The 18,307-nt window shown below is 38.3% G+C and overlaps 2 protein-coding genes across 3 annotated transcripts; both read right to left on the reverse strand.

Moving 5' to 3' along the window:
* Positions 1-133: 133 nt before the first annotated feature.
* tmem120aa (transmembrane protein 120Aa) lies at positions 134-8,344 on the reverse strand. Its single transcript, XM_082548454.1, has 12 exons — positions 8,156-8,344; positions 6,475-6,593; positions 5,490-5,621; positions 4,983-5,042; positions 4,775-4,870; positions 4,488-4,577; positions 4,168-4,233; positions 3,959-4,020; positions 3,242-3,334; positions 1,074-1,138; positions 883-951; positions 134-699 (listed from the first exon to the last, which is right to left on the reverse strand). Exons 1-12 carry the CDS (start codon positions 8,246-8,248, stop codon positions 586-588), a joined length of 1,059 nt encoding a protein of 352 aa, XP_082404580.1. The 5' UTR covers positions 8,249-8,344; the 3' UTR covers positions 134-585.
* Positions 8,345-9,780: 1,436 nt separating this feature from the next.
* styxl1 (serine/threonine/tyrosine interacting-like 1) lies at positions 9,781-14,466 on the reverse strand (the record flags this gene model as incomplete). Of its 2 annotated transcripts, none has more annotated exons than XM_082549755.1 (8): positions 9,781-11,116; positions 11,290-11,402; positions 11,963-12,060; positions 12,167-12,312; positions 12,858-12,991; positions 13,169-13,268; positions 13,432-13,493; positions 14,202-14,466. In XM_082549755.1, the coding sequence occupies 8 exons, from the start codon at positions 14,464-14,466 to the stop codon at positions 10,988-10,990; spliced, it is 1,047 nt and encodes a 348-aa protein (XP_082405881.1). In that variant the 3' UTR covers positions 9,781-10,987. The 2 variants fall into 2 exon arrangements, with proteins under 2 accessions (XP_082405881.1, XP_082405882.1); XM_082549756.1 differs by having other exon boundaries at positions 13,432-13,514; positions 14,202-14,383.
* Between the last annotated feature and the right edge of the window lie 3,841 nt (positions 14,467-18,307).

The following is an 18,307-nucleotide window of genomic DNA, read 5'->3' on the forward strand; positions in this document are numbered from 1 at the left end:
CAGGATGAAATTGTACCTAAGACACGTTAGAGGCACGTATGTACACAGAGACAATAGTGCAGCATAATAAAGAGTTAATATTTCACTGTGTGTTATGAGCCCTGCATAGTACTAAAACCCAAAACACGTGGAGGATGGCGGAGTGTTTTTTATTCAGCAATGCACTTTCTCCAAGGCTAAGATACAAAGCAGCTCAGGATTGAGAAACTTTAGAGCTTCCTAAATAAATACAATGTAAATAACAAGCTGTTTAACCAAGAGAGACAGATAATTCTGCCCCAGCGATCTCACAGTGTAACTTATTAAGACCAACAAAGTATCTGATTACTTCTTTTTAAGTAAGTCATTGTGACAATACTTTAACATGGTGGTCTGACCAACATTTGGAGAAATATGAAATGAAAGGGACTTCAAAGATGCAAATTAATAGAAGAAGCTGTATATGTAAACACATGGACAATAATAGAGACCACGTGCTCCTCCTAAGAAAACATTAAAGTGATTGTAATTATATGAATTTACCGTTCCATATATAGGACGGAGTTTTGGAGAATTGGAGAAGCCGTCTCATTAAGGATTACTGTCTTACACGTTTTTAGACTTGTCCTGGTTGTTCATGTATTTCTGGTAAACCACTGCCAGCGTGGTGAAGACGTTTCCCATGAAGAGGACCAAGTAAGAGCAGCCGCACATGAAAACCTAGACCACAGCAAAATAAACAAAAATAATACACACAAATAATTCTAAATACAGAAAATGTATACCTTTTATGAGGATGTGTTCACTAAAATATCTGTTTTCATGTAATTTTTGCTTAATGACCTCATTTATAAAATAAATAAATTTAAAAAAACAAACTTGTGAAAGCTCTGGTGTACAAACCTGCCACTCTTTACATTCTGGGAGCTGAAACATCCTGAAGAGTGTTATGCTGTTGTAAAGCTGCCAAAACTGTAACAGAACAAATAGTTAACAGTCAAAAATGTCCTAAAACACGTTCCTGCAAGAATTTTCTAATTTAGTATCTAGTAAAGAGTTCACAGTATTACAGAAAAGAGAAAAGAGCCACTTACATGATAAAAGAACAAAAAGGGCAGGAGGAAGGTCAAGCCTCTCCACATCCAGGACTGGAACCCTTCTGAACACAAAGAGGGGAGAGAAGAGAGGCACTCGTATAAGAGAGACACTGAGACGATGCATGTGTGTAGGAGGACTATAGACATAGTACACAGCTGACATAAAATAAGATGTTAATATGTAAATGAGACACTGGGATTTAAAAATACTTATCATGTACAAACATGGTAGTACAGGGATCATAATATTGTTTGTGCCAAGTTAAACATAACTATAAACCAGCTGCCAACATGCCAATCAAATCACCCCTTGGTTTCTGGACTCTACACTGTGTTGGGAGTTCGCCTTGTAATCGGAAGGTTGCCGGTTCGAGCCCCGGCTCGAGCCCCAGCTCGGACAGTCTCGGTCGTTGCGTCCTTGGGCAAGACACTTCACCTACCGCCTACTAGTGTTGGCCAGAAGGGCTGATGGCGCGATATGGAAGCCTCGCTTCTGTCAGTCTGCCCCAGGGCAGCTGTGGCTACAACTGTAGCTTGCCTCCACCAGTGTGTGAATGGGTGGATGACTGGGTGTGTAAAGCGCTTTGGGGGGACTAGTAAAAGCGCTATACAAATACAGGCCATTTAGCGTTTTTAGGATCCAGAGATGACTGTCTTTTTATGTGAGGGTACCCTGATAAGTTATCTGTTAAAGCAAGTAAACTGCATTTAGGGCTGGGCGATATATCGAGTTTTTTTAAAAATATCGATATATTTTCATACGAGATATAAGATGTGACAATATCGTTTATATCGATATAGTCTATGTTACGTTATAATTATACTTGTGGAGCCGCAGGTTTGCCTCTCTTTCGTCCACTTTTGTCTCTACGCAACGTTACTCGGCCTCGCCTCTCCTTCACTGAACACAACTCCGCCTCCCCCATAGCTTCACCTGCAGGCAATGACAAGATGAAAGCGGAAAATCTCCATTAGCGAGTTACCGTGCGTGGGGCTGGACGGCGTCAACGTGTTAGCGAGCTAACCGCGCTAACGAGCTAACCGCGCTAACGACATGCAGCCCGGAGGAGCTGCACGGCCTAAAATCCTTTCATTTTCTCAAAAATCGACAGTGCGCCTTATGTATGAATTCTGGTTGTGCTTACTGACCGCGAACCGATTTTATGTGGTACACAGCGCTCAGCAATCTGTCAAAAAAATGTTTTAATATGACTTTGCTAAGCTACGGAGCTGCACCGCTTGATGGATTGTCGGAGGATTACGGCTACCAAGGAGGAGCCTCGCGGAGTGATACGTACTGTGTGTGTATAAGGACCACAAACGGCACCTGTTCAGAGATGTGGTGCAGCTGTGAAATCTCTCTTTGTTATTATGCTCAGCGTCTATTAGTTTACATTTTGACTGCACAATTGTGAGCTTTTTGTTATACACAAAAACAACATTGTTTTCTTTTATTTATGGACCATGATTATTTAATAAATGCTGATAATTTATTTTTGAGTAATTTCTTCATGTACATCTACGCTGTATGTAAATAAAAGTGCCCGTGTGACATCTGGGACACAGTGTGACTAAGAACTCTCTTTTTGTTCTTAACTTATAGCTTTAAAAAAAAAAAAAAATCGAGATATATATCTTATATCGCCATCCAGCTAAAAAATATCGAGATATGAATTTTGGGTCATATCGCCCAGCCCTAACTGCATTGATAAAAAGTTAAACACTACAATGCAAAAATAAATGTAAACATAGAGAATTTCACTCGCCTAAACTGAAGCAAAACTCCTTATTTGTCAGATAAAAGGCACTAATCCATAAAGAACAAATGTTTTTTTTTTGTGAAAACTTGCTTTTGAAGCCTGCCTCAAGTGGTCAGTCTGGGAACTTCAGTTTCTGGCTTAAACTTTTTAGTCAGGCAGCATAACCAACCTGGTGGTGATGCTAAAATGTAATCTCAACTGTTTTCATTGCCTCAGACATACCTTTATCATTCAGTAAATTTATTAGTAAATTACCAAATGTACCACCTGTAACACCCTGAAGTCAGATGCCAAGATCAGCCAGATAAATATATCATGCTTTATCTTGTTCTGTACCACCTTCCTCTTCGGCTTGCGTTATTTCAAAGTCATTTATGAATATAAATAACAAGCTGGTGTACTCACCCACTGTAAGGTCCATATTATGTCTCTCTCCCAGTGCTCTGAGTCTGTACAAACAGCCACTTTGGTAGTAGTACTGGAGGAACTGAATGAAACCTAAAAGAAAGAGAAGTGCATGTATGACTTCATTGTTGGGCATCTTGCCCAACAATGAAGTCATACATGCACTTCTCTTTCTTGTGACACAAGTGAGACGAGGACCAACCACAAACAGACTTGCTTACTTTGAATATTATCAACAGTTTACACATTTTAACCGTGTAAGAATGACATGCATGCAGGAAACGCATCAGAATGAGTACATTCATGTAGCTTTCCTGATTGAGGCTTGTGCATATAGAACCCCAACTGTACAAAATTCTTTATTAAAGTGCATTCATTTCCACATTCCAGGTGCCTGATCTAATGTTTCGGTCTCTATACTAAGAGACAGATACAGCTTTTATGCACTTTTATGATGCTTCCCATGATGAGAATCGAGTCCCCACAAGATATTTAAATGACTATGGGAAAAATATGCTTTCTATGCTTTTCTTTTTTTTCAGTTTTTGTTTGCATTTGTTGTAAATTATTGGATAATTTAGGCCTGAATGAATCCTTAAATTGAAATATGCAGTTCTGCTAGGTAGGCTCAGCTTCATTTTAAGAGTTTGCAAGCCAAAATCATCACCTGACAACTCATACTGCAAGCATGTCAATGAAACAGGGGCAGTCTCTTACTTTGGTATAAGCAGTAACTTAGAAACTGGTTCCTAAACATCTGGTAGAGTGCACCTTCAGGCCTGTCAACAAGGACATAAAAACAAAGCACACCCACATAATATGTATGTCATTTAAAACGAAAAGGATTTCGATAGCAGGGATGCAAACAGTTATTGTATTATTGAATAATTTTAAAACTGTGATAAAAGTGCAAAAACATCACTCACCAAGTGAGCATGACTCCAGACAAGAAGGTTGACACATAGTGATGGAAAACCCACCAGCCTTTGATCCTGAAACAATTTGGAAGATTGAAGGATTACAGACGGGATACCAACAAGAAAATAACATCTCATAAATAAGATAAACCAAACAAAATATATAATAGTCATTATAACTGGTCACATACAGTAGTTACAGAAAGGCTTAAGAATAAGGCTTTCTGTAGTTGACAATGCCCTGCTTTATTACAAAGCCTTTGCATATAATCTCCTATTATCATTAAAAGAAAAACAGTGGAGACAGAGGAAATAAAATGGTCACAGACCTAGAGCCGTTGCTGATGAGGATACTCTCCCGGATGGTGAGAGTGCAGTAGTACCACACCAACAGGAAGTTGAACAGGGCGTCTAGGACTCTAAAAACAACAAACATGATGATGATTATCTTCCTTTATACATTAACATGGGACCTGTAGTGGATTTGCAGATAATTCAACATTTACTACTTGCTGCTACAAACATTTGCCAATAATGAGCGAGCTGACAACATCATCCACAAGTTTCATGAAAACCAACTCAAAACAAAACAGTAATGAGGTGTGGGGAATCATACCTGTAGCTTAACAAAAAGCGACACGTAAAAGAGAATACAAAGAGGATGACAGTGAGGACCAGTTTGAACTTCTCATATTCGTCTTTGTAGGCAAATCTGTTTCATGAAAGAATAGAAATGATTATTATTGTGGTGCTCATGTGGCCGCACTTTAAGAGGCATTTTTAGGTTTGAAAGAAGAAGAAAATTACCCTTATACTGGACTTACTTTGACTGTTTGTTGAGGAGTGTTATATTGACATTTCCTAAAACAAGATTGAGATATAACCTAAACAGGAAGAGGCATTAGTTATCCAAAATGTCCTCAAATCTTATATAAATATGTTTTATTTTTAAAACGCAAAACTCATCCACTTTAAACTAGTGGATGGTGTAGGTTTAAGTTTATTAGATTGATCAGTATTGCTGAACTATGAAATATTTTGGGTGCAGTGTATTTTTTGCATACAGGTATAACAGAATGGCTTTAGTGTTGTTTTAAACTTGAGTATGAACTTATACAAAATGCAGCAAGATATTAAAAAAACTGTTTTATTGATTAAAAAACACACTATATCGGATTCATATCGGTATCGGCAGATATCCAAATTTATGATATCGGCATTGGACATAAAAAAGTGGTATCGTGCCATCTCTACTTTAAACATTTTCCTTGTTTACTTCCATTTGGACAAAGAAAATTGTAGCTATTTATCATTCTCATTTAGAATCATACCCATTCCTCTTGGGGAGAAATGCTTCCATCTCAAAGAAAGTATGTGCTCTGTCTTTGATGGAGTCCTCGATTTCTGCGATGGCATCCTCTTCCTCTGGACTTAATTTGGCTGTTGAAGAATTTGATTTGCATCTAATGGAAAAAAAAGATTTGTTAGGACAATTGTTAGGTTTCATGCATGTAGGAAGATGTTCACAGAGTCACTTTTGATTTTAGATCCAGTTTGTGGACGAGGTAGGTTGTGATTCTGTTGTGGCAGTTATAATCCATAATAATGCCCTCCTTCGGAAAATGCCTGCAATTGGTCAGATCCTCCTATTGCAGGCTAGATTTTGAGAACTCAGTGGAGGTGCAGGAGTTTAATATCCTCCTTAGCACACATGATTATAACATGCTGAAAGATTATCAATTTTTTGCTCAGTGATGCCAAAAATGACTACCTATCCCAGCTTTAATAGTAACACTCTCCATGTTATGAGAGTGTCAAATCAAACAATGATATATCCATGAACTTAAAAAGTCTGAATTATGAACCCTTAGTATCTGAAGAAAGTATTACGTGAAGTACATTCAAATATAACTCTTACTTGACTTTTAAAGTCCTCACATTTTTTTGCATTTATACTCCCACTGACCATATCTGTCATACTAAGTTCATGTTTTTTTGTAGAGCACAAAGTCTTCCAACACCCAGCTGAAGTTTTTTAAAAAGAAACAAAGCTTCTTTAAATGCCAATTAATACTGAACTGCAAAACTAAACATAAAAAGCTGCAGTTACTCTTTAAAAAGCATGTCTGGTAATATTGGAGAAAGTGGAAAAAAGTCCCTGAAAACAACCAGCTACTAAAAAGCCAGAATAAATTCCTACCCAATTCATTTTTTGGGCTTCTGTATCCTGAATGAGCTGATGACACAAATGCTTTTACAAAAACATTACATACACATATTTCAAGTTATCTTGTCTCATTTCTGATCAATACTTACTCTTCTAGGGACACAGTAAGCTCTTTCAGTTTCTTCCTCTGACGTGCGATAGCGTTTGAGCAGCTGTCTTGCAGTTTGGTCACGTCCTCAAGTTTCTGTTTATATAGACGATGGGTGTCCTGGGGTTAAAAAGAAAAAAAAATCCAGAGGATAATATAAATATGTATGGTGTAATGCAAAAGTTTTAATTATGATGAAATCTGCAAGGTAGGATGGGCACAAAAAGATAAAAACCAACCAAAGCTTTAACCAATCAGAATCAGAATCAGAAAGACTTTATTTATCCCCAAGGGGCAATTAAAATTAACCAAAGAATCTGATGCTGTTGCATGTTTTTCTTTAATGGTTGCAATACAGGCTGCTAAATGGGTTATCATGTAATAATCATGGATTTATTGTTAATGGATTCTTGGATTCTAACCCTAACCCATAGATATTTTAAATGATTACATGAGAAAATCTGTCTAGCTTCCAAAGCATTTAAATAAGTTATTGTACCTTAATTATTTAACTATATATTTGAGGTAGGTATAATCAGACGTAAGTATGTTGCTTTCCAGAAAACATGTGACTGGTTATCACAGTTGGTTTGTACAAGTTTAAGACACTTTTAACTGCCAAATTTTTCTGTAAACTGATTCTGTAAAAGTTGGGCACAGGAATAATTTTTTACCCCCTTGGCTTCATATTGTGGCAAATTCCCAGAACTGAGCAATCAGAATTGCACAAGAGACAGAGAAATGGTTGTGCCCTCTTTTATATGACGGAAAGTGATGCAATTTTACGCAGAATTTACAACTGCAGACAGCAGTTACTACTTTGCATTTTACTATTCACACACACATATTGATAAAGGGCAATCTGGTATTCAGTATCCCACTCAAGGATACTTTGAAAGGAATTGATCCAACAACCTTCCAGTTAGTAGACAACCCACTGTACCACCCAAACCACAGCTGCTCTAATATGATGTGTAAATTGACATGATAAGACAAGTTACCTAGAAAAATATTTGTGTATTGTGCTACATTTACTAGCATAAACAGACCTACTCAAAAAACTCTGTCTCAATGTATTAATCTTAGCAAAGACACACTGAATATATAAAATCTATTTTATGTGTTTGCATCATTGTCTAGCAGTTAAAATGCTCGCCTTTTTAAAATGTAAAATTTCCAGTTACACCAAAATTCACATTCAGTATATTGCTCCAACAATTGTGTTTTTAAATTTAGTTTTTCTTACCTTGATGCTGGTTTAGGACCTGAACACTTCCTTTGACAAGTGACAAACGCATTTCAGTGCCTGCCATTTAGTTATATATTAACACCACACCTATAAACGACAACTAACCAGGCCTATATCAATATATGTGCACTGTAACGGATCTAAGCTCTCAACGATAACAACAAACCAACACCCATAGCCCCGAGGTTCTTCCTTTAACAGTGTGACAGCTGTCACGGTGGAGGAAAAAAAAGAGGCTGTTGTCCTCGCAGGAATTAAGCTTACGTTTCAATTACATTTTCTGCATCTCTTGGCTGTCACAAGACAGTTATCTTGAGCTGCTGAAGGCAAGCCCCTCATTCTGTAGCCTGTGCGTTTCCCCCACCTACCCCCGACTGTTAGCTTACCCGGGCATGGGGTAACCAGGGATGGACACACCATTTAGTTAAAATACCTGAATCTGTTGGTAGTCCTTCTCTAAATCCTCCCATTCGCGTAAGCACTCAGATAAACCACCTGGACTGAACAACATTTTTCCCTCTGGCATCAGGAAACCTCGCGGAGTTGGTCAATAATCACACTCGAGTGAGCAACAGTTGTACCACCCAACAGAATTAAAGCTTAACAGATAAACTGGCGCTACTTCCTGCAAGCACCTTCATAATAAAGGTGTTGAGGTATTTTAACGTTCCCAGTTCAAAACGGATGGATAATAAAATACGTAAATTGGCATTAGTTAAACATAATTACAAATGTGTTGTAACTAATTGCGGTTTAATATTTTATTAATTTATGTTTTAGTTTCCAATGAATAAGTGGTTTATGGGGTACTTTCAATGAGTTTTTGTTACTGACACCGATGGTCCAAAAAAACACAAAAACACCCCCCCAATAAAATAAATAAATAAATAAATAAATAAATAAATAAATAAAAACAGAAGGTAGAAGGACACACATTATGTAAACACAGTAATTATAGTGTGTGTGTGTCTGTGTGTTTGTCTGATTTTGGCTTAAACCACCATTATTTGTAAGTCTATTATTTTAACATGAATTTGTTTTAATTTAATTTAACTTCATTTGTAATTTCATTTACTTATTTCATTGCTGCTCTGTTACGAACATAATGTATTCGAATGGTGGCTTACAGAATAATTTCATATATATCTTTTTTTCAAATAGTATAGATAGCAGTAATCCTATAAAGTCCAAATATATTACTTTGTTCACTCCAAAACCACTTTACACTAACAACAGTACTATTTAATTTCAAGGATTAAAAATGTATGCTTTTATTTTTTTTTTTTTTAAATGTCCCATCCGGTTAATCATAGGCTTATAACTAGTTACCCCAATCAGATGTCAGGCTGGCATTTCGGTTTCCCCTATCAGCCAATCAGCTCTAGCATCTTTAGAGCCGCTTTGTCACATCAGGAAATAGTGCCCTGAGTTATATCTTTCAGGCAATACAACAGCTTTTTATCCATCCAAACTAACCAAGCTAATAAGCCGGGTTTGCCACATTACCCTAAACTGTCATCTAATCCTAGCCATGCTAGAAACTACAGAAACACAGATAATTAGGATATATGTTACTACTCAGTTGGGATTTTACAGAGAAGGCATTCTCTCACCAGAAAGGTAAAATCTAGGGTTATAAATTGCCCACTACTTGGCCTGTGGCCTGTATTTTTAGAGGTGACGTTGTGCAACTGCAAATAGGGGAAAGTGTTAACGTCAATAATGTAAGCGCCTCTGGCAGGGCCATTTAAGAACCTAAATCAACAAAACCTTTGTCAATACAAACCAGGTCCTTTAAATTCTGCAAAATACAAAAAAAGCAAAAAATAAAAAAGGAAGATGTTACCTTCATTTTTTTTTATCCTTGTGTATTGTAAAACTATATCAACACCTGAAATTGAAATCCTTGCTTTTTTAACCTTAAAAATCCATAAAAATGGTGAAAAGGTTATTTGTTTGCATTTAAAGCAGTAATGAATAATGAATGGAGAAATTCATTATTTAGAAAAGTTTATTTAAATACAGTTTTATTAACCATTTTTACTTGAAATTGATCCTTTAAATTACACCCAAAATTTTGTGATGAAAGGGAATGTTTGGAGATTTCATTGCTTTGGATCAAATTTCCACTTAAAGTCACTGGACATTTCAATACTTTCAATGTTTCCAATAAATCTCAGTGTATTTATTTAAACAGTTCAATCCAATATTAAATGAACTAATACTGAATGAACCTAATCTGTATCTTAATTAAAATACAATTCCCCTGTCCCCTCCGTGAATTGCTGCCTTATTTTGGTAGAGGGGTTTTTGTGTCCAAGGGATCCTGGGGGCTATGTTGTCAGGGGGCTTTTGCCCCCCTGGTAGGGTTTACCATGGCAAATTGGTCCTAGGTGAGTGACCAGACAAAGAGCGATTGAAAAACCCCTGTGAGTGTGAAATCTAGGGAACAGTTCACCCTGCCCAGGATAGAGTTACAGGGTTACTGGGGCCCTGCCCTGGAGCCAGCCCCGGTGGTAATGGTAGTGGTGGTAGTGGTACAGCCCAAAGAGGGGACACCACCCACAGGAGGCGCTATGGGATAGGGTGCAGTGTGTGCAGGGGCGGAGACCCTGACAGAACAATCACCGGGCTACCGAGCAATTGGGATATGGAACGTCACCTCTCTGGTGGTGAAGGAGGCTGAGCTAGTGTGTGAAGTTGAGAGGTACTGGTTAGATATAGTCAGGCTGACCTCAACGCACAGCTTGGGCTCTGGAACCAGTCTCCTGGAGAGGGTCTTGACTCTGTTCCAGTCTGGAGTTTGCTTTGATGAGAGGTGGTGGACTGGGATAGGTATCTTAGTATCCCCCTCCGCTTGCTGCCTGTGCATTGCAGTTGAGGTGGTTTGGGCATCTGACAAGGATTCCTTCTGAGCGCCTCCTGGGTGAGGTGTTCTGGGCATGTCCCACCAGGAGGAGGCCCTGGGGCAGACCCATGACATGCGGGAGAAATTATACCTCTTGGTTGCCCTAGGAACGCTTTTGTGTTCCCCTAGACAAGCTGGCCAAGGAGAGGGAGGTCTGGGCCTGCCTCTCTGCTTAGTCTGCTGCACCCATGACCTCCCCGCAGATAAGCGGAAAAGAATGGATGGATTAAAAACCAAGGTTCTGTGAAGTTACAGACTTGCATGCAGTCAATGTAGGTATATCAGATATTTTAAATGTTGCATGGGCCACATATACAGAATCCAGAGTTCAGATGACTAAAAAAAATTCTTCTTTTGTTAAAAATGTGAGACAAAATCAGTCGTTGTTGTTCCCAAAGTGTGAAGCTCCCAGTTGGACAACTGCTGCAGAAAACCTGTGTTTGGCCTCATGATGGGTTTACATTTGAGCATATGCGTCCAGGCCTCCTGAAAAAGTTAAACCAACATCATTATGCACTGTATTTACTGTACTTTCTATAACTAGGATCAGTTCTTTCTTGGTGCCATTTTGGAAAATATATTGTTTTTCTTGCCATTTGAGGACACAAGAGCCACACTTTGTGCACATACTGCCACTAAACTGAACGAAACAAACTTGCCTTTAGTGTGTATTTGAGGTAATGGATGAGAAATGCAATGGCCACTGCGCTGGCGCGGCTTCTGCCTTGCTTGGAAACTATCAGGACACGAGAGCCCATGTTGATGTGGGAACCTGAAAGCAGGAGATAACAAGAAAGCCCTCTGCAACACCTGTTCTGTGCAACACTTACTACATTTATAGCAACAAAAAACAGAAATTAGAAAAATCTGAAATCACTCATTACAATTTGTGGTGGATGGATTGCATTGCATAATACACATTGCCTCAAATAATAATTTTCTTTTTAAAATACATTCAGTAAGTTAACGTTACACTCTGTGATTTTAAGTTAACGCTATGACTCTGATTCATGATACATGATGCATTTCTTTCAGATGGACAGTCTTGAAGCTGTTGTATTTTTACATATTAATAACAAAATAATCAGAAAACAAAATAATTCAGAATTTGAGTAATATGCAATCAGTTTTTTTTAGTTTGAGATCTTGAAATTTTTACCTGAACTAAGACAGCCAACTGCATTTATATAATTATTTCTGTTCTCCTTCTAGAGTTTGCCCAACTGAAGAAATTCAGACACCTATAATTCACTAGTTTCTGACTTCTATGAATTAAATTATAAAATTCAGATTTTTAAACGTCTTGTTAATGAAAGCAAAGGAACAACTTACTAACAAAATTGCAGATCCTTTCAAAGCTTGAATACAAATCAGACCGCACTGAGTCAGCCACAGGGGTGATAAGCAAGGTATGGATCTCCTTCATGAACCTTGATTTGAAGGAATTTAAAAGAGTAAAAAAACAACAACTAATAAGATCTATAAAGCAATATGTTAATTATTCTCTCTAATACTCAATATCCAGCCCAGCCTTACTCGAGAGTGTCACTCTCTGAGATGCTGATGATAGCACCAATTTTCAGGTCTTTGATAAGAGTGAAGTCCATGGATTGCTTCTCATCGCCCATGTACAGCAGTCCTGCTAAGATCTCCACTGGGTAAATCTTAAGGCTTTCCAGCTCCTGAGGTAGCCCACAGATATATACAATCAATTACAACAATTCTCCAAACTGCTTAGACTGGAGCCTATCTCAGCTGTTATGGGGCTAACAGAGTGACAGAAATACTCAATGGTGCCATCCACACTGAAGGCCAATTTATAATCACCGGTTAACATAACATGCATGTCTTTGGACCATGACAGGAAACTGGAGTACTTTGGGAAAAGGGTAAACATCCAGGTTAACCAGTAGGTGGCAAACAGGAAACTTATTGCATGCAAGGTGGCAGTGCAATAATTACCTGACACATTTTATATTTATTAGGCAGAAACTGGAATCAGTTCACTTTAGCTGGATATGTGGGAACACATGAGTAAGAAACTGCCCTGTAGCCGCTAAACACTGGCCTTATGTTACCTTATATTGCAACATATGTAATTTGGCAATTAATTGAATGCTGATGGAAGATTTGTATACCTGGCTCCAGATAAGACAGCCCCCCCATAATCTTAAATTGATGAAAAAAAAATGATGGCAGGAATGTTTGTGTTTTAGGAGAGTTCTACCATGATGGTGTTCAGGATTTTCTCAGTCCTCAAAAAAGGGTATTGAGCTGAGAATCTCTGAAAGCCTCCTCTCAATATCTTGACTGGATTGAGGCTAGCCTTAGCGAACACTTGGGCACACGAAGTTGCTCTGCCTGTAATCACAGGGAGAGAGCCACAATAAGCATTGCTTTTAAGGCTGAAATACAGATTTTATTTATTTATTTTTGTTTGTTTGCAGGAAACCAGTTGTTTTCTTTTGGCACAACAATGCAAATAAAATGCATAAAAGTGGACTTGCTCTGAAGAAATCTCTCATTTACCACTCTAACCTTGCTCCTGTAAAGAGCTTGTGTTGTTGTCGTAGACCACCACATGCTCCATACTTTCAACCTCCACAAACTCTGGAAGAAGGAATGTCCCCTCTGAGTCCTGGAAAAAGTCAATTTGAAAGTTTTGGTACAGTCGTGTGCAAAAAGTTTAGAGGAAAGGTTAAAGCCTGACTAAATGTACAGGAGAAATTTGTAGTTTGAGCCCTGGGTTTTTGCACACACACACAGACACATGTCAACTGTGGGCCCAATGATAGCCATACCATTTTAGCATTTTTAGCAGTTATGATGTGACTCCTGTAGTAATCTTTGACTTCATTAGCATCTGGAACAGAGACATACAACACTGAACAAAGTTACAACTAACGGAATCAAGTTTATCTATCAATCAATCAATCAATCAATCAATCAAAACAGATTATTATCAATCTCACAATCTTATTTGGTTTTCATATTTTTAGTGATATCAACTTTTGTATTTGTCAATTATTATCAATTCTTTTCTTTCTCTCTCTCTTTTTTTAGATATATGTAATTTTGCCTATATTTGACAACAGCATAATAAAACTGGAAATTCAGTTTTTTAATGTGCCACCCCAATATTTTTGTTGGCCCCCATATGGCCACCACTATAAAAAAGACTGGAGGCGCCCCTGCTAAAGGGAGCAGGTGAAATAAGAAAATAAATTATATTGCAAAATATAATATTGCATAAAGTTACAAGTAAATCCATTAAGTGTCATGTTTGTGTTTGAACACTTTTTACGTTTTACTCTAAATCAAGCCTGCGGGTTTGTTTTGTTTTTTGCGCTAATGGGCAAGGTTTTGATAAAAGTATAAAATCATCCAGCACAAAATTGGGTATATCTTTTGCAAAGGTGAGACTTTATGCACAAAAAGTTGTGAGAATGAGTCTCCTAAAGAAACAAAAAGCATGTGCTATAGCACTCATACCCATAGACAACACATAGAGTAATTAAGCATAGGACTTATCTAACCAGACAAATGTTGGTACTGGCCGATTTTCTCTTACCAATCAAACACAGGTAGTTGATCTCTGCGAGTCTGGGCACACGTCGGCACTGATTGAGGATATTGTAGAGCTCAAGCGTCTCACACATCACGATTTTAGCCATCACACGGACAGCTGTAACAAGAAAACACTGAACTGGAAAACTACTGTCAGCAAGCGATCCGAAAAGCTTGACTTGCCAGGTAAACGCAGATACAAGTAGCACGTCCGCTTCCGCTTTTTTTGTATGGGTTCTGTTGCTAAGCAACTCAGCGTTATCGCTCATTGGGCGTTGGCGATGATGTAGATTCTGCATTGTAGAACGGTAAGTGACTGCACCTGTGGGAGGGAGAGCCTGAAAGTATTTAAAGGAGCTCAGTGAACAGGCATGTATTGTTCTGGAGTGAGGAAGCTGGTGAGTGTAGTGTGTGCCTCAGCCAAGCAAGCTGCAGCCTATTTTACTTTTAATTTTGGGAGAAGTGTTCTAGTTGCATCCTGATTCCACTGTTTTGGGAGTCCATTGACGCTCTAACCCTTGGGGAAATACTGAACCCAGGAAGAGTTAAGTGGTTTTAATGACTTAGTTATCCGTCTCTGTGTATGTTATTTCTAGAAAAAATTGAGGACTTAAACATCTATTGTAATAGTAGCTTAACAGTATCTTAGCTTCACCAACTAGCTTTTTTAATGATTTCCCAAAGTACAAATGCAAACAGAGTCCATACAAAGGCATTTAGAAAGAGTTTCTCCCTTTAATTTGAAGTTAAGTGTTAGCTAATCTGTTAGCTAATCTTAAAATGTCTATTTCTTGCTTTCACTTAACGTCAGTGTGTTGAGAAGTCTTACGAATCCTTCTGCAATATATTTGTTTGGAGTGACGTTTGGAAATCTTTCTAAAACATTTCTGGACTATTAAAATTGAGGGTAAACGTTCATTTACCCTCTGAGCTTGCTAAGTGGCAAATATTGGTGCTGTTTCAACTAACACTGCTGTTAAAATTATAAGGGGCAATTAATAAGAAATTGAGAGGGATTTTTATTCTTTGAGATGTTAACGTGATTCAAAGCAACTTCTATGTTGCTCACCATCCTTCTATATTTCCTAAAAACAATGCTGATCTTAGAAGGCAAAAAAAGCAACCCTACCTAATCTCTGCCTCTTCCCTTAATTTAAGACTTGGTGATTTTAATACCACAGTGATGGCATTGATTGTCTGGTGTGCACAGGCAGGAATTGGAGCTTTCCCTGGTAGGATGAAGGAATGTTTCTCCTTTGGGATTCATTCATAAACTCTTGGTAGTGTTGCAGTGAAAGTGGTCAGAGCAGTTGTCTCGGGGGCACATCCCTAGACTCGAGGGGGTTGCTGTTTATACAGTTGCCTTTCTCACTCTTGTGGTTTTCAGTGCATAAATACCCACTGCAAGTAACTGCATGAAGACTAGGGTTGAGATTAGTAAGTTTCTTGGTAAGCAGTCAGTGGGAGAGCTCTAATTAAATTGCACATCATGGATCACTGCTGTTCTCTAAGGCTAGCTTTGTTTAACCTGCATTTGAACAGAATACTTTATTAATCATGTGGTGATAGTTACAATAAGAAGAGTGAAAGAAATCTCCGTCCCGGGTCATCCGTGGATCGGGTTTTCCTCCGAGGCGTGGGCACCTATAAGCAGAGTTTTGTCTTTACCCTATAAGATTCAAAATTATTCAAAGTAACACTCAGGTATGCCGTTCAGCAGGTTAGTTACGACGTCGGGAGTAGCTTGGGAGAACAAGGAAACACAGACTGCTTCAGGTTGCCTTCCCAAACCAACTCAAAGGTTTATTCATCATATAACAGTTTATATAGAGGAAAAAGGTTCGTGTGTCAGCAGATTCTCAGTTCAAACTGGTACAAACCAAATAAGGAAGCGTCTTCCTGCCCTCTGAGCAAAGAAGTATCCTTTGTATAGTTTATCAGTTCAGCTACAATTTATGATTATCCCAGCGAAATACACTCCTAGACATAGAATACAGAGTTCTTTCATTAGTGAATTCTGAAACAAACCACCTGGCCTTTAACAAACCCTTTTCTAAGAGATAAAGAAGGGAGGATGGGAGTAAGGAAGTGATCTCTGTGGTATTTTCGACCTTGAGGTACCAGCCTGTGATTCTTACACATTAATTCTTGGGTCACAGAGAAAGAGAAAAAAACTAGTAAATGGGCCTTATTGAGTAACAGTTTTCCTGTATAATATCACTATAAAACAATATCCTGTAAATGCTACCATGGTATCAAAATATCACAACAGTTCTCTCCTTTTATCATAAAATGATAACATAGTATAAAGACAGAATGTAATAACATAATCTAAAGACAAATCATAAACATAAAACAAATCATAAATGTAACTGGTCCTTCGAGCAAGCTTAATATCAAAAATTCTGAGAGCGTATACATGGTATCACACAACAGACAATAATCATCAAAAACAAAATAATGCCTGCTGCAACGGTTACAAAGGCTACAATTAGTTCCTTCCATTTTCCAAATGTGTCCTGTAGCCACTTGTCTAGCCACTGACCGTGACCTGCATTGGCTCTTAGTTCTATCTGCAATGCTTCAAGTCTATTCATAGCTTGTGTGAATGAACCGTTAGGGGCGGTATTATTGGGAATGAAAGTACAGCATACATCGCGCAAACACCTCCCTTCTCAGCTAACAGCATGTCTAAGGCCATTCTATTTTGCATGGTCATTAAAGAGGTAGCAGACATCTGTTCTCCTAGGGTTTTAAGGGCCGTATTGGTCAGATTGGTATGTCTTTGCTGATGGTAATAAACATAATTGATCCAGGCTACATTTTTGTTTACCTGTATCCACGGTAGTATTGAGGCAAACCCTGCTGATATTTCTCCTTGTGCCTTTAATTCCTTTGGTATCCAGCGTGGAACTCCTATAGCATCTATGTAAACGTTATGTGAGTAAGCGGAGCGTTTTGTACGTCTGCTGGATACAGGCAGATCAGAGGTTTGTTGTATTAGTAGTTCTTGGGCTAAAGTTACTAGACCACAGGTACCGGTCCAATTAACAGGTAAGGCTAATCTGAGAGTATTATTGCACAACCAATAACCGTTAGGGATTGCTCTAGTTAGGTGTGTGTGTGTGTGTGTGTAACTGTAAAGTGTCTTTAAGGAGAGCATTATCTCCGCCGATTTTCTCTAGTCCCTCAGTGAGGGGGAAACCGGATATGGGGTATTTTACTATAACCTGTTCTGGATTACCCTTTGAACAGACATAACAGTTACTGTTTCCTAAATCACGAGCAGCTGTTCTAGCATTTTCATACCAGGAGTTAACGCCTGCTCTAGGGGGCGCATAAAATGGTTTATTAGTGGCGTCTATGTTGCCATTTACTGATTGTGAGGAGCGTATTAAGTAAGTGTCTCGCAAAATGAGGTATTGTCAGCAAAATATGACCTGCAGAAATGTGTACATGGTTGCAGTCTACAATACAAAATAGAAAAGAGAAATCCTAAGGTTAATGCGATAGATATGATAAATAACCTAAATATATAAGAATGTATAAGAAACAGTTCTTCAGTTGTCTCCTGGCCTGGTCCCAGGTTCGAGAGACATAGAATAAACGTCGTATGATGACGATGGGCATTTCATTTTCTCCATTATCAGGATGGAATGAATATTTTAATAATCCCTACAATTTTTTTTTTTTTTATAAACTAAAGAATCAAATTATAAGCATGCATGCAAATCAAAACACTGATCCAAAGACTTGCCCACTAAGGTGATATTAGTATTTATTTTTGTTAAGTTTGAAAATGTGTGAAACCTATGGAAGTCAAACAACAGCCTCTAGCTCAGCTGGCAGGGATAGGTGAAGGGAAAGGCTTACATTCAATACAAGTCCACTTGTTCACTTATGACTCTCAAAAGGTTGATTCTGTTCATCTGGACGGGTGTTCTCAGTGAGAGAAATGTTTCTTCACTCATATAAGTGACTCCTTTAGTCTCAGCTGACTGAAGGCTTCCCCAACCTTATAAACGGTACATTTGCACAACTAGCCCACTAAATGAACAATGGGCTGAGAGGTCAACTCCTTGATCATTAACATGCAAACTGTCATGACAT

This window comes from Aulonocara stuartgranti (genome assembly GCF_965226115.1).
Source record: "Aulonocara stuartgranti genome assembly, chromosome: 10".
NCBI lineage: Eukaryota > Metazoa > Chordata > Actinopteri > Cichliformes > Cichlidae > Aulonocara > Aulonocara stuartgranti.

Bases quoted from the DNA above. Each gene is read 5' to 3' on its own strand.
- tmem120aa (XM_082548454.1), bottom strand. From the start codon at position 8,248: ATGCCAGAGGGAAAAATGTTGTTCAGTCCAGGTGGTTTATCTGAGTGC. The intron at 6,594-8,155 runs GTATTTTAACTA...TTTTAACCCCAG, and splicing joins AGGACTACCAACAGATTCAG to GACACCCATCGTCTATATAA. The intron at 4,021-4,167 runs GTGAGTGATGTT...CCTTGTTGACAG, and splicing joins TCTGGAGTCATGCTCACTTG to GCCTGAAGGTGCACTCTACC.